The following is a 13,838-nucleotide window of genomic DNA, read 5'->3' on the forward strand; positions in this document are numbered from 1 at the left end:
AAACAGCAAATACTGAGTTAAGCATATATATAGTGGAAAACCCATTATTTTTCCGTAGAGTATTTATGGATCTAGTTGGAGTTCCAATTACACACTACTCCTTCCCTTCAACCATTCTCCAGAGCTATTTGGTGAGGACAGATGTCAGAAGCAGCAGCATATGGTATTACAGAGTGTGTTTAAAAAGTTAAGGAAAGGTTAGTTTTTGTGTGTGCTTATTACACAATTTAAAAATAGCTTTGACTCTATTTGTAAATCAAACGGCTAGTTCTCAGGCTGTGCCAAGCATGAAGGCTTCAAACAAAGTTTCTTTTGAGTTGCTTAGGTGGCATTGGGAAGGAGAAAGCATCTGAAAGGGTTTTGAGATTGAATTGCTCTGGTTATACACAAAAATGATTGGAGTTTTACAAAGTTGTCTACAATAACATTAAGAAGAACTCTACATAACAGAGTTAGTGATTTAAAAGAGTGCCATGTCGCGTTTCAAGAGGTGGCGACTATTTCCAGTGCCTGAGTGGAGCCTCACCAAAAGGGAAAAAAATGTTCACAACAATTTGCAAATACTATCTATTTAATTCTCAACCTAGCAACAACAGAGTAAGAGATTATTATTCCTCTTCTACACTCTCCCTCCCCATCAATTTTATGTTCTGGTGGTAGCAAAGTTATTGCTAGAATGTTAGGGCTTTTAAATAAGTCCTATGCTAGGACTTAATAACTAACTGCCTAAGAAATTCCACGCTGTATTTGTAAATTTAAAGAGAAGACAAGAAGTAGAAAAAAATGTAAAGTACTTGAAGTCGACCTTTTAATAAGGACACATGAGACCAGTGAGTAGGCCTTCAAGTGGATCTCTGAATGCATCATGTGAATCTTTCCCTTGATCCCGCAGGAAGTAGGAGTGGGTGTGATATCTCTGCCCCTACACTCTAGCTTTTGGGTGGAGCTTCTATTTCTGGCTCTGTATCTTTCTGGGTATGTGAACAGTCGTGGTCACACGTCTGAGCAGTGGGACCCAAGCATGCTGTGGACCCCCTCTTCCAACTTCTCTGGAGTGCAAAAATCCCTCAAAGGTTTGACTCAACTAAGAGCTACATTTTACAAAAGTTCTATGGAATGCGATTTCCTGCACTTCAAATCTGGTTAGCTTCTTTTGAATTGCCAGAATGCTTGCCCTCCAATTAATCAGCCTGTGAGATTTATTTGGATTAGACTCCCAGCTGTTTTTTTACTTTCTCCTTGCCTGGTGTCACTTGGATAAAAATAAATAACCACCCCTTCCCATCCCTCTTTAGTCTTTGCAGATTTGCTGGTGGTGGGAGGTAGACTGTGTGTCAGACCAGGGCAGAAAGGAAGCACATTGTTTCCTCCAGTCACTGAGCTGACAAAACACTCAACCCCTGATGATTGATCCTCAAGTAATGAGAAAATAAGTAACTCTCAATAACGGAGGGTGCTGGTTTATTGGAGTGCAGCACACTGCAGTTTAATTTTTAAATTTTATTCCAATGTGGGACATTATGGTGGGTGCTGGGATGTGCCACCCAGATGTCCCCCGAGGGATGAGGGACTTGCTCCTGAGAGCCCACTGTCTCAGAGTCAGCTCCCTTTGGCGGCTGCATCAGCTGAAGAGTCTCCTTGCCCAAGATTGCACCTCTCCTGGGGGTGGCCCGCATCCTAGGATGGATTGACCTTGGGTGTAAAGGTCCAGACCCCTTGCCCAGTTCCCTCACCCCAGCTCAGGGAAACTCCCAAGGGTCCTGGCTGCTTTGGGGCTCCCTTGTGGATGCCTCTGGGGCCTACAGAGCAGCTCCTCTGCTCCCACCCCCATCCTGTTTCCTCCCTTCTCCTCCCCTTCTACAGATGTTAGAAAACTTTCTAATTTTTGTATCCTTTTCACAAGTTCTTGTGTAGCACAAATTATTTTGAAGTTAGCTCTGCTACCTCAGTGCTTAGAGTGTAACTCTAAGAGTTGGGGGAAACATTATGGAAGGAGAATCCACAGGTTCTGGTGACTGATTAACATGGAGGTGAGGAGAGAAAGGAGTCCAAGATGATAGAGATTTTGAACCTTTGTGACTAAGAAAGTGGTGATAGCAACACACACCAACAGGCTATTCAGGTTGTAGAACTTTTACGATAATCAAAGCTAGGTCTAATGAAAGAAAAAAAGTACAACTGCTTGCGGAGATTGAGTGTAGAGCAAGTGGCTTAGAGCTTGGACCCAAGAGCCGGGCTTGCCTGGGTCAGAGGCTTGGCTCCACTGCTTCTTGTCTCTGTGACCCTGGGCAAGTCACTTCATGTCTCTGTGACTCAGGGTTCTCATCTGTAAAACAAGGATGATAGTACTTAATTGGATTGTTATGAGGGTTAAACCAGTTAGTATACGTAATGCTTTCAGAACATTCTGTAAGTAGTATCTTTTATTATTATTCACAAGATTTTTTTTTTTTTTGGCAGCTGGCCTGTACGGGGATCTGAACCCTTGACCTTGGTGTTATAACACCATGCTCTAACCAACTAAGCTAACTGTCCAGCTCAGAAAATAGTATTTTGTCAGATCTATTGGCTGCTTTATTGTTTCTAAGCAAAATTTGTCTTCTGTCCTCTAGATTAGTGCTGTCCAACAGAAGTATAATTTGACTACGTAAGTAGTTGGAAATTTTCTAGTAGCCACATCAAAAAGGTAAAATGAAACAGGTGAAATTAATTTTTATAATATATTTTATTTAACTCAATAATTCACGCATATTGTCAGTTCCACATGTAATTACCATAAAAATTACTGATGAGATCTTTTGCATTCTTTTTTTTTTGGTTGTAAGTCTTAGAAATATGGGGTATATTTTCCACTTGCTGGATATTTGAATGGCTTAATAGCCACATGTGGCTAGGGGCTACTTACTGTATAGGAAGGACTGCATGGCTTTGGAGGCTTTCTAGTTAATCTTGTTTGTTTTAAAAGTGTGCCAGTGTTTATTCCTGTAAAACAAGCAACCCCCAAATTTAGTAGATTAAAACAACTATGGTTTATTATTTCTCACAATTCTCACCCAGCATGTACACACTAGATTGATGAATATTGCCTGGATCAATTTATTACCATGATAGTTGTGAAATTTGCTAATTCCATGATTCCTTCTACATTTCTTAGTTAGAATTCTGTGGTAGAGGAGAACTTTTTCTTCTCCCTCATATAGACATTTATTTAATTATATGGCAGTGTGAATTCATAGAGTCTTGTTTTATTCAGTAGGTTATAACCCATTATTTACTTAGTGTTCAGGTTGTCTGACCATAATGTTTTTAATTGAGAGAACACTCTCTGCACATGTGCTGAGGTACCTGGTAAGGTCAGAACAAATTCTGGCATATGGATGATATTCTCAATTTAATTTTTCCCTCATATTGAAATATTTGAATGTTTCAGTCCAGATATTTCACAGGGTCTGTTCTTTTGAGTGCAGAGCACTGTGCCTCTTTTCAACAAATGTTTTTGCAAGACAGAATTTGTCAAGCAAATTGTCTCTATTTATGGTTCTTTTGAAGGTTTCAACAAGTTTAGTTGCTGTAATATCATAGGGCTTTTCAGTTTCACTTCAATTCAGTATAGAATATAAGGCTATCCCATTAAAAGCAGGAGCCAAATGAACAGAAGTTTCTTCCAGCAAGTTGAGATATTTCCAACACACAGCAGGGTATACATCCAAAGGAAATGAAATCAGTATATTGAAGAGAATATGTGCACTCCCATGTTCACTGCAGCGTTATTATTTTTTTAATTGTAACATAGTTGATTGTACATATCTGTGGGGTACAGCATTGAATATCAATACCTGTGTGCAATATGTGATGTTCAAATCAGGATAATTAGTATATTCAACATTACGCAATATAATCATTTTTTGTGACCCTTTACCAATTTCTCACTAACTAGCTCCCTTCCCTCTCCCCTATTTCCTACCTCTGGTGGCCTCAGTTCTGTTCTCTCCTTTTGAAAGTTCAGCGAACTATTGTGATTGTTGTGTCTTTCTTTTCTTTTTTTTTTTTTTTTCATTTCTTTAACTCTCACTTATGAGGGAGGACATGCAGTATTATTCTTTCTATGCCTGGCTTATTTCTCTTTTAATTTTCTCTAAGTTTGTCCATGTTGCTGTGAATAGCAGAATTTCATTCTTTTGTATGTATTGCTGCATTATTCATCATAAATAAAGGAAATGAATAAAGAAATTGTGGTATACAAGGGTACGTCAAAAAGTTCATGGGAAGTAGAATTAAAAGATAATACAGTTTTTTCCATGAACTTTAAAAAATACCCCTCGTATACAGTTGTCTCTCAGTATCCGTGGGGGATTGGTTTCAGGACCTCCCACAGATACCAAAATTCTCAGACGCTCAAGTCCCTGATATAAAATGGCATAGTATTTTTATATAACCTATGCACATCCTCCTGTATACTTTAAATTGTCTTTCGTTTACTTATAATACATAATACAATGTAAATGTTATATAGATAGTTGTTGTATTGTGTTGTTTAGGGGCTAATAGCAACAAAAGTTTGTAGATGTTCAGTACAGATGCAGTTGTTTTTCCTGAATATTTTTGATAAGATGTTGGTTGAATCCATGGATGAGGAACCTGCATGTATGGAGGGCTGACCGTATGTACAATAGAATACTATTCAGCCTTAAAAAAGGAGAGCCTGTCATTTGTGACAACATGGATAAACCTGGAGAGCATTATGTTAAGTGAAAAAGCCAGGCACAGATAAACAACTACTGCATGATCTCACTTACATGTGGAGTGTAAAGAAGTGGAACTCATTGAAACAGGCTGTAAAAGTGGCGGTTACCAGGGGCCAGGAATGGGGGGGATTGGGGAGTTGTTGGTCAAAGGACACAAAATTTCAGTTAAACAGAAGCCATGAGTTCAAGAGATCTCTTATACATCATGGTGACTACTGTTAACAATATATCGTGTACTTGAAAATTGCTGAGAGAGTAAATTTTAAGTGTTCTCACCACAAATAAATGATAAGTATATGAGGTAATGCATATATATGTTAAATAGCTTGATTTAGCCATCCCACAAGATATACATGTATCAAAACATCATGTTCTGTACCATAAATATATAGTTTTTACTCATCAATTAAAAAAAGTATAAAAAAATTTTCAAAGTTAAATCGTGTGCATATTAAACCCATCCCCACAATAATATTTTGCCAACCAAAAAATGGTCCAGGACAGATGCTAAGCCAGGATGCTGGGATAACAGTGTCACCTGGAACAATCCTGGTGAAGGCTCACACTGTGCAGAGATGTGTCCCAGCCTCATCTTCACCACCCTCTCCCTGTGGCCTTGGCTCACCCAGCTCTGTGCTTCAGTAACCTCACGCTGACCTCCACTGGGTTATATTTGCTGCTCCTCTGCCTGCATCACTCTTCCCCTCCTTCCTCACCTGGCTAATTTCTCCTTATCCTACAACTCTAGACCCTGGCATCACTTTCTTTGGGCACCTTCCTTCGACCCACCTTACCTCTATCGTAGCTATTCCATGTTGACTGTGTCTGTTCAATTGTTCTTTCTCCTTTGCCTCTTCAAAACACTCGTTGTCCAGTGTCCTCTGATCTAAGAGTCTTGCTCTTTGCTTCCTATGGTGACAGTTCGTGGATAAACTGACCTGTGCTAGGTGATAAGTGATGGTGATGAATTGCTCATCTGCTCCTAAACACATATTTGTGTTTCATTGAGGCTCACAGGAGCAGTGGTCTTAGACATGGGTGTGTACATCTGAGAGTGTACAGGACCATTTTTGAGGGTGAATGTAGAAAATGTACTTTCATTTATGTTGTTTTATTGAGCAAAAACTAAGAAATTGAGGTTTTCTAATATTTAATATTTTGATTGAGAAAGTATGTGTATATAACATTACAAGTCTAATCTGACATTGGTGATATGTACTAAATGTTTTTGTTGATGTAGTGCTCCATCATAACAATTTGAAGATCATTGCTGTAGAGGCATGCTGATATCCCCAATGGATAACTCTTCAAGCTTTCTGGCGCTATCATGGCTAACATATATCAAGTGTTTCCTATGTGCCAGGCACCGTTTTATATACTTTACAGGCATCAATATACTTATTTCTTACAACCACCGTATGAGATTGGTGCAATTATTAGCATCCTCATTTTATGGATGAAAAAATTGAGCTGGAGAGTCAGGTTACTTGTTGAAGGACGGGGCTAGTAAGTGGCAAATTTATGATAGAAGTAGTGAGGTCTGATTCCAGAGGCTGCTGCTTTACCACTGCTCTTTACTGTGCCATGCTCTGGTGCCTCTCTGCTCCGACAAGGTAAACCCATGTGGCTTCCGGGAGAGAGACATGTCTGTCCTGTTCATTGTGGTACCCTAATAAATAGCTCTTAAGTGAAAGAAGGAACTACAGGTGCATCATCACCTCTGATGGGAACTGTGGATAAGTATTCTTTTATTTTTCACTTGAAACCATTTTTTCTCTTAAAATAGATGGATCTTATGAGAAATGGGCATGAGTTAAGTTAGCAGTCCTATGTTTAGAAGCTTTACATGAAAAAAAGTCTGCATCACCCTAATACTCATGAGTCAGATGTGAGTCCCAGCTCACCCTCGACATGACTAATGTCTTCCTTTTCTTCTTTTATCATGAGAGTATGAGAACATAAGATATAAACCCCGGGTTCCCTTTCTACATTGTATGAAGCATTCCTCAAGTGTGTATAACCTTAAAACACCATCAAGAGCAGCAGCAACTTGACAACAAAAATGATAGTGGCACAGAGAAGCAGAACTTACTGTGTTTTGGGTTCACCCACTGATATCCTTTTCATCCTGATGCCTAATTCTCTGGCATAAAGATATGTAGTAATTTCTTGAGTGTTATGGGTATTGATAAAATAATTTTGGTTTGACCAAATAGGTTTATGATTCCATCTACATTTAAAAAAATATTAGGAAAGTTCTGTAAGCTTTGTATTGTATCATTATTTTAAAATTATGATGACTCTATTTTCTTCCTTGTTTTCCTTTTAGGCTCTTTCAAGACACTAATTCTTCCATCAGTAAGTATCCATTTAAAAAATTTGGTTTCAGAAGTACATTGCGTCAGTGAACTAAATAAATTAATATTTTATTGGATTTTTATATCAATTTACACTTGTGAGTTTGGCTTGAGTTTAGTTCAGCCTTCAGAATTCTTTTTTTTTTTTTGGCTTTATTATTATTTATTTTTATTTTTTATTGAAACATAATTGGTTATACATATTTGTGAAGTACAGAGCTGAATATCGATACCTATGTACAATATGTGGTGATCAAATCAGGATAATTAATATATTCATCATTACAAAATGTAATCATTCTTTGCGATCCTTTACCAATTTCTCGCTAACTCCCCTCTCCTCCCCACTTTCCACCTTTAGTAACCACAGTTCTGTTCTCTCCTTTTCAGCCTTCAGAATTCTTTAAGAATAATATTGAAAGGGATTAGTTATTAGGCTCTACAGACTCTCTCTAGCAGAGATTTTCCTCTTGTAAAATAGAGAACTTCACGGAGGAAAACTGGACTGGACTATTAGGAAAGAAACCTGGACTGGTTTGGTTGAACTTTTGCCTTAGGGAACCCAATAGTCTTGAGTGTGTAATGAACACTGTTTGTCAATTTCCTTGTCCTTGAAAAGGGCATTGCCATGCTAAGCCAGATTGGAACCTGAGGCAAAGGAAAAATTTGTAACACTGATCCTGTCTTTGTTTAAAACTTTGACTTTTTTGTTCATAATGTAATTTTTTGCATTAATTTTGGCATTTAAAAATATTGTATTAAAATGTTATTTTCTTGACTACTGAGTTTTTTGGTGTCCCCCTAAATTTTGTTCCCAAGACAAGTGCCTCACTCACCTCACCCTAGCTCTGGCTCTGAAAAAAGGGGATAGAGATACCTTTTCTATCTCATGGGGATACCCTGGAATGAAATGAGATGTGAAAGTGCTGTAAAATTTGCTATAGAAATGGAAAGGGATTATTACTTTGTTGAGAGAGTCATAAAATTTGATTATTAAATGTTGTTTGTGAACTAATCCTACCTCCCATGGCTTTGATTTGGAAGTTTGCACTTTTTACTATGCTTTGTTTCAGAGTCTCACATGTTTAATGTACAATAGAGTAGACCACAGCATCCAGCAAGAGGTGCAATTCATTATACTTCTCTTAGAACAGATTGTTAATGACTTTGGTCCTGACACATTATATACATCTGTAGGATCAGTATTACTTCCTGAGCCAGGTTCACACTTTACCTCTTGAAGTTTACTTGTCAAGCACAGCCAGAAACCACATTTCATTTTGGGGCATTCCTAGACAATACTGTGCTCCCAATAGGCTTTATAAAAATTACTTAATATGCTCTATCTATTATGTTTCTTACATATTATGTTTGTTCTTTCCTTACCAACAAATGTACTGCTGCTAACAATAGAAAGTGGAGGGAAGAAGGCATCAGGAGGCAGAAGTGGGGGGAAAAGCCTGCAATTTTTGTGAAATAAAATATTATTTGCAGTAATAGAACCTAAAACATTAGATGCTGGCCCCCAGTGCCTGTACGCATAACTCTGTTGAAAGAAAAATTCCAATGGTAAGATTAAAATAACTTCTGTGTAATATCATTGCCCTGTAGCAGAAGGAGGGTGGGATTTAAGTTCAGGAATCACAGCTTAAAGCACAATAACTGTCTGGTTTCCTCAAAGGAGTCTGCAGTTTCACAGACCGGAAGTGTAGAAAGGCTGAAAGGAGAAGGCGGGGCAAGGGCGCGAGAGCTTCATCCAATCGTATTTGTATAAACTATACGAGTACTTGTCTGGGCTACCATTAGCTAGAAATTTGGCCACTATAATTCTTTCAAATCTTAAGAATGTGAAATACTAACAATGACATCTTATATTTGTCTTTAATATTATGCCATTTCCATTGTGAATAGATATAGCAACTATTTATTGAAAGCTTTACTGGAGATTATATTTAGGAGTATATCCCTTTTTAGTAAAGCACATTTTAAAAGAATCATAAAGTGTCTGGGAAGATTTGATAACACTTGGCAAAAATAGAAGGTTCTGCATTTTTATGAATTTTCAATTAAAGTAGAACCAGCTTTCAAAGTGAACTTGCATTCTGATGTTTGTAAATGTAATATTTTAAATGATTTTTTAAGGACTTCATGGATTTTTACTGAAAAATATGAATATTTTAAGACTGCATTAAAGCAAATTTGTTTTTAATATATGATTTACTCATTGTTTCTACCTCAATACATTAAAATAGCCCTTAATAAGAAGTAAATAAAAACATAATTGATGCTTAATATAAAAATTATTTTTTTGTACAAAATATGGCAGAAAAATTTATTTTATTTTCTTTGTAAATAAATCCAGCTTAGGATGCGGGAGTGATTTTATCTAATTAGAAATGTTTTTAAAGTTTATTTTAAGTATACATACTACTATGTTTTAATAGTAACTATCATTTATATTTCTCAATTTTATTTTATTTTATTTTATTTTTTAAAATTATTTATTTATTTATTTATTTTTTAATTTTATTTTGTTGATATACATTGTGGCTGATTATTGTTCCCCATCACCAAAACCTCCCTCCCTTCTCCCCCCCCCAACAATGTCCTTTCTGTTTGCTTGTCGTATCAACTTCAAGTATCTCAATTTTATTTTAAAAGTTTGTCTCCATTACTTTTAGTAACTGGCATTATTCATGAAGTAAATGAGGTTAAATACTATTGTGTTGTCTCAGTTTACTTAAAGCAGTGAATCTTTCAGAGAAGGTGATATGGCTTTAGACAGCCCAGATTAAGATAAATAATTCTTACCTATTGTGCAGCAGGGATCTTTCTGAACATGCATTTTCTTATGTACCAAGGGCAGAGATCTGTTATCTACTCAGGGAGTTTGCATTTATGCATACACAAAATAGACTGAACATATCAGCCCATCTCAGAGGCTGGTGATATTTTGTTGATTAAAGCCCCTTGATATTGTCGACTCCCAAACTCTTGTCTTCTTGCCAGACTGTCTCCAACTATGAGAATGTGCCCTCTGGTCAAAGAATAGGAATCCAAAATCTAAATAATTGACACTTGTATAAGAGATATGGAAGTCTCTTATTGGGGAACCGCTGGATCACCAATTCTGGGAACCCTTTTCAGGAACTGTGGCCCCAAGAAGGCAGAAAGCAATTGACCGGCAGAGGTGTAGGAGCTTCTGTTACCTCATGTGTCTACTCTCCTGTGGGAAGCAGGTTATGACCCATTCTGTGTCTGGCACAGAAAGAAACTTTCATAAAGATTGCTTAAAATCCACAATAGTTTCTCCAGTCTCCTAATTATGTGCCCCGTTGCTAACAGTGGAGCACCAAGATCTGTATTGACACTTCAGGACTCTGGAGAATCACCCAGTCCATGGTGACACCCCGAGGCATGTAACAATGCCCCAGCTTCCTGGAGATACCCCAGGTCTACTGACTTGCCAAGGTCCATACTGTCATGTCTGATTTTCCAGCATTGGGATCAACACTGAGTCTTTGAAGATCCCAAATTACCTAAACTTTACATATGAGGAGGTGGGGTTTCTAATGGGGAAAGTTGAAAAAGCAAATTATTTAAGGTAACCGAAAGAAGAAGAAAGATAGTCAACCAAGGGCAATAGGAGAATGCATTGGGGAAAGGACAGCCTCTTCAATAGATGGTGCTGGGAAAACTGGACATCCTATGTAGACGAATGAACCTAGACCTGTACCTCTCGCCACATACCTAAATCAGCTCAAAACAGATTAAAGACTTAAGTAGAAAACCCGAAACTATAAAACTACTAAAAGAAAACATAGGGGAAACACTTCAGGAAGCAGAACGAGGCAAAGACTTTATGAACAAGACCCCAAAAGCACAGGCAACAAAAGAAAAATAAATGAGATTATATCAAACTAAAAAGCTTCTTCACAGCTAAAGGAACAGGTAACAGAACAAAAAGATAGCCTATGGAATGGGAGAAAATATTTGGAAACTTTGCATCTGACAAGGGATTAATATCCAGAATATATAAGGAACTCAAACAACTTAATGATAAATAAACAAGTAACTTGATTAAAAAATGGGCAAAGGAGCTGAATAGGCATTTCTCAAAGGAAGATATACATATGGCCAACAGACACATGAAATAATGCTCAACATCACTAAACATCAGGGAATTGCAAATCAAAACCACATTGAGATATTATCTCACATCAGTTAAACTGGCTATTATAAAAAAGACAGAGAATAACAAATGCTGACAAGGATGTGGAGAAAGGGGCACCCTCCTGCACTGTTGGTGGGACTGAAAATTAGTGCAGCCATTATGGAAAACAGTATGGAGGTTCCTCAGACAGTTACGGGTAGAACTGCCATACGATCCATCAATCTTGCTCCTGTGTATATGCCTAAAGGAGTGGAAATCATCATGTCGAAGGGATACCTACAGTCCCATGTTTATTGCAGCTCTATTTACAATAGCTAAGAGTTGGAACCAAGCAAAATGTCCATAAGAGGGTGAATGGATAAGGAAAATGTGGTATATATACACAATGGAATACTACTCTGCCATAAAAAGGAATGAAATTCTGCCATTCATAGCAACACGGACAAACTTAGAGAAAAATTATGTGAAGTGAAATAAGCCAGGTACAGAAAGAAATACTGCATGTCTTCACTCAAAAATGGGAGCTGGAAAAACAAACAAAACAAAACAAAACAAAAAACAACAGAGAAAGAAAGAAAGAAAGATACAACCATCACAATAATTCCTTGAACTTTCAAAAGGAGAGGATGGAACTGAACCCACCAGAGGTAGGAAAGGGGGAGGAGGTAGGGGGGTTAGGGAGAAATTGGTAAAGGGCCACAAAAAAATGTTTACACTATGTGATGATAAGACAAAAAATTAAAAATTAAAAAAAAAAAAAAAAGAAGAAGGAAACTTACGTGACATGAGAAACTTGGGCTCCAAGAAAAACCTTCTGCACCTGAGGTGCTGACGAAGGGCCATGGACAAGAACGACCCAGACCAGGAGGCCTTGGGCAGTGATGCCAGTGAATTCAGTGACACCTCTGTGGAGGAGGGTAGTGTCTGGTCGGTTGTAAAGGGCAAAGCACTCAAGTTGTGAGTGGGCCTTCTGGCTTTCATCACGTTTGTGGAAAGCAGTATGTCTGTGTGTGAATCTGTGCATGTGTATAGATAGTACTTGTGATTAAAAGGAGAGAAAACTGGAGTCTATTCATAGCCCTGTGTATATGTACACTAACATGAAATGATGTTTTTATTTAACAGGTGTGTCCTGGTAAATATGTTTCTTGTAGCTTTTTGTAAATTATTTAAAGTGATGTAAGAAATATTTTTGGAAAATATTGTTGTTCAGTTTTATAGGGCATTTCTAACCGCAGTTTTCTGTGGTCTGCAAACAAGTCTTGGAGGAACAAACATTTGGTTCTTACCATCACAGCCAGGTTCAAGGAGACTCTGTGACGAGGCCTTTTTGGGTGATTGCTGGTGAAATGTGCAGCTGTACCTGCAGCTCAAGCCTGAGGAAGGCAGCAGTTGCCCTCCCCAAGAGTCACTAGTGCCTGAAGGTGTCTGTCAGGAAGCTCCTGGGACAGCACTTTTTATATAAAGGACACCCTGGTCCCTTAGAGGTCAGAGCATGACTTCTGAAAACTGCAGTCCCAGCCTTGGATTGGAAAAATATTTCAAAGCACAATGGCCAAAGTGCAAACTGCCCGAACTGTTCCCTGTTACATGTGTAAATCCAAGTGAGGCCTCGGTGAAGGATGCTCTGCAGCTCAGCCCTGAAGCCTGGAGCATTTAATGTCCAACCATGTTCAATCCCTAGATGATCCTAACATCTAAATAAACCTCTTTTTATATGGGGGGGGTGGGGAGAAAGATAGTCAGTAGCATCTCCCCTTAAGTCAGTGTCAATTCCCTTAAGAAAGAAGGAATAGGGGACACAGTAAAATGGTTTTGGGCACATTTGTGTTAATTCTGATTGTCTGACTCTGACTTCCTTGTGGTTAATAGGTCTCTTTGGCTTCAGGCCACTGCATCATTAATTTGACATTAGTCTTCAATCTATCATCTGTTCTGGAGTCTCTGTGCACTAAAAATGGTTGAACTATGTCCAAATCATAAAGAACAATCCCACCTATTTTTTTTTTTTGTTACCGGTAAGGGGATTGCAACCCTCGGCATGGTGTTGTCTGCACCACGCTCAGCCAGTGAGCGCACTGGCCATCCATATATAGGATCGGAACCTGTGGCCTCTGTGCTACCAGTGCCTCACTCTCCCAAGTGAGCCATGGGGCCGGCCCAACCATCCTGTTTTTAAACGGATATATTTGTAAATCTACACCATGTATAAGCATATGATATGCTGGTGCCTGGCATATATGTTTTTGTGCTCATAGTATTAAGGAATCTGGTTAAAAGAATCTGAGGACTGTAGTATAACTTGAGAAAATGGAAGGTAAGAATGCAAGTTCCAGGCTAGACTGTCAGCTCCACTAGGGCCCAGGTCTTTGGTTCATGTTGTATCCCAAGTACCTAGGACAATGTGGTATATAGAAGATGCTCAATAAATATTTATTTATTGAAGAAAAGCAAAAATTGATAGCAGAGCTCATTTGGAGGTGATGTTATTGATTATTTCCCCCAACATATTATTATGAAATTTTCAAATATGCAAAAACTTGAAAAAATTTTATAGTGAAC

General features: G+C 38.1%; 1 protein-coding gene across 3 annotated transcripts in view; it reads left to right on the forward strand.

Moving 5' to 3' along the window:
• CD109 (CD109 molecule) overlaps nucleotides 1-13,838 on the forward strand; it is a 119,066-nt gene that overhangs the window by 11,602 nt on the left and 93,626 nt on the right. For all 3 annotated transcript variants that reach the window (XM_063097479.1, XM_063097480.1, XM_063097481.1), the window contains exon 3: nucleotides 7,075-7,103. In XM_063097479.1, coding sequence (XP_062953549.1) covers nucleotides 7,075-7,103 — 29 coding nt within the window. The remainder of the gene's footprint in view (nucleotides 1-7,074; nucleotides 7,104-13,838) is intronic.

The sequence above is a fragment of the Cynocephalus volans genome, chromosome 5 (assembly GCF_027409185.1).
Source record: "Cynocephalus volans isolate mCynVol1 chromosome 5, mCynVol1.pri, whole genome shotgun sequence".
Taxonomy (NCBI): domain Eukaryota; kingdom Metazoa; phylum Chordata; class Mammalia; order Dermoptera; family Cynocephalidae; genus Cynocephalus; species Cynocephalus volans.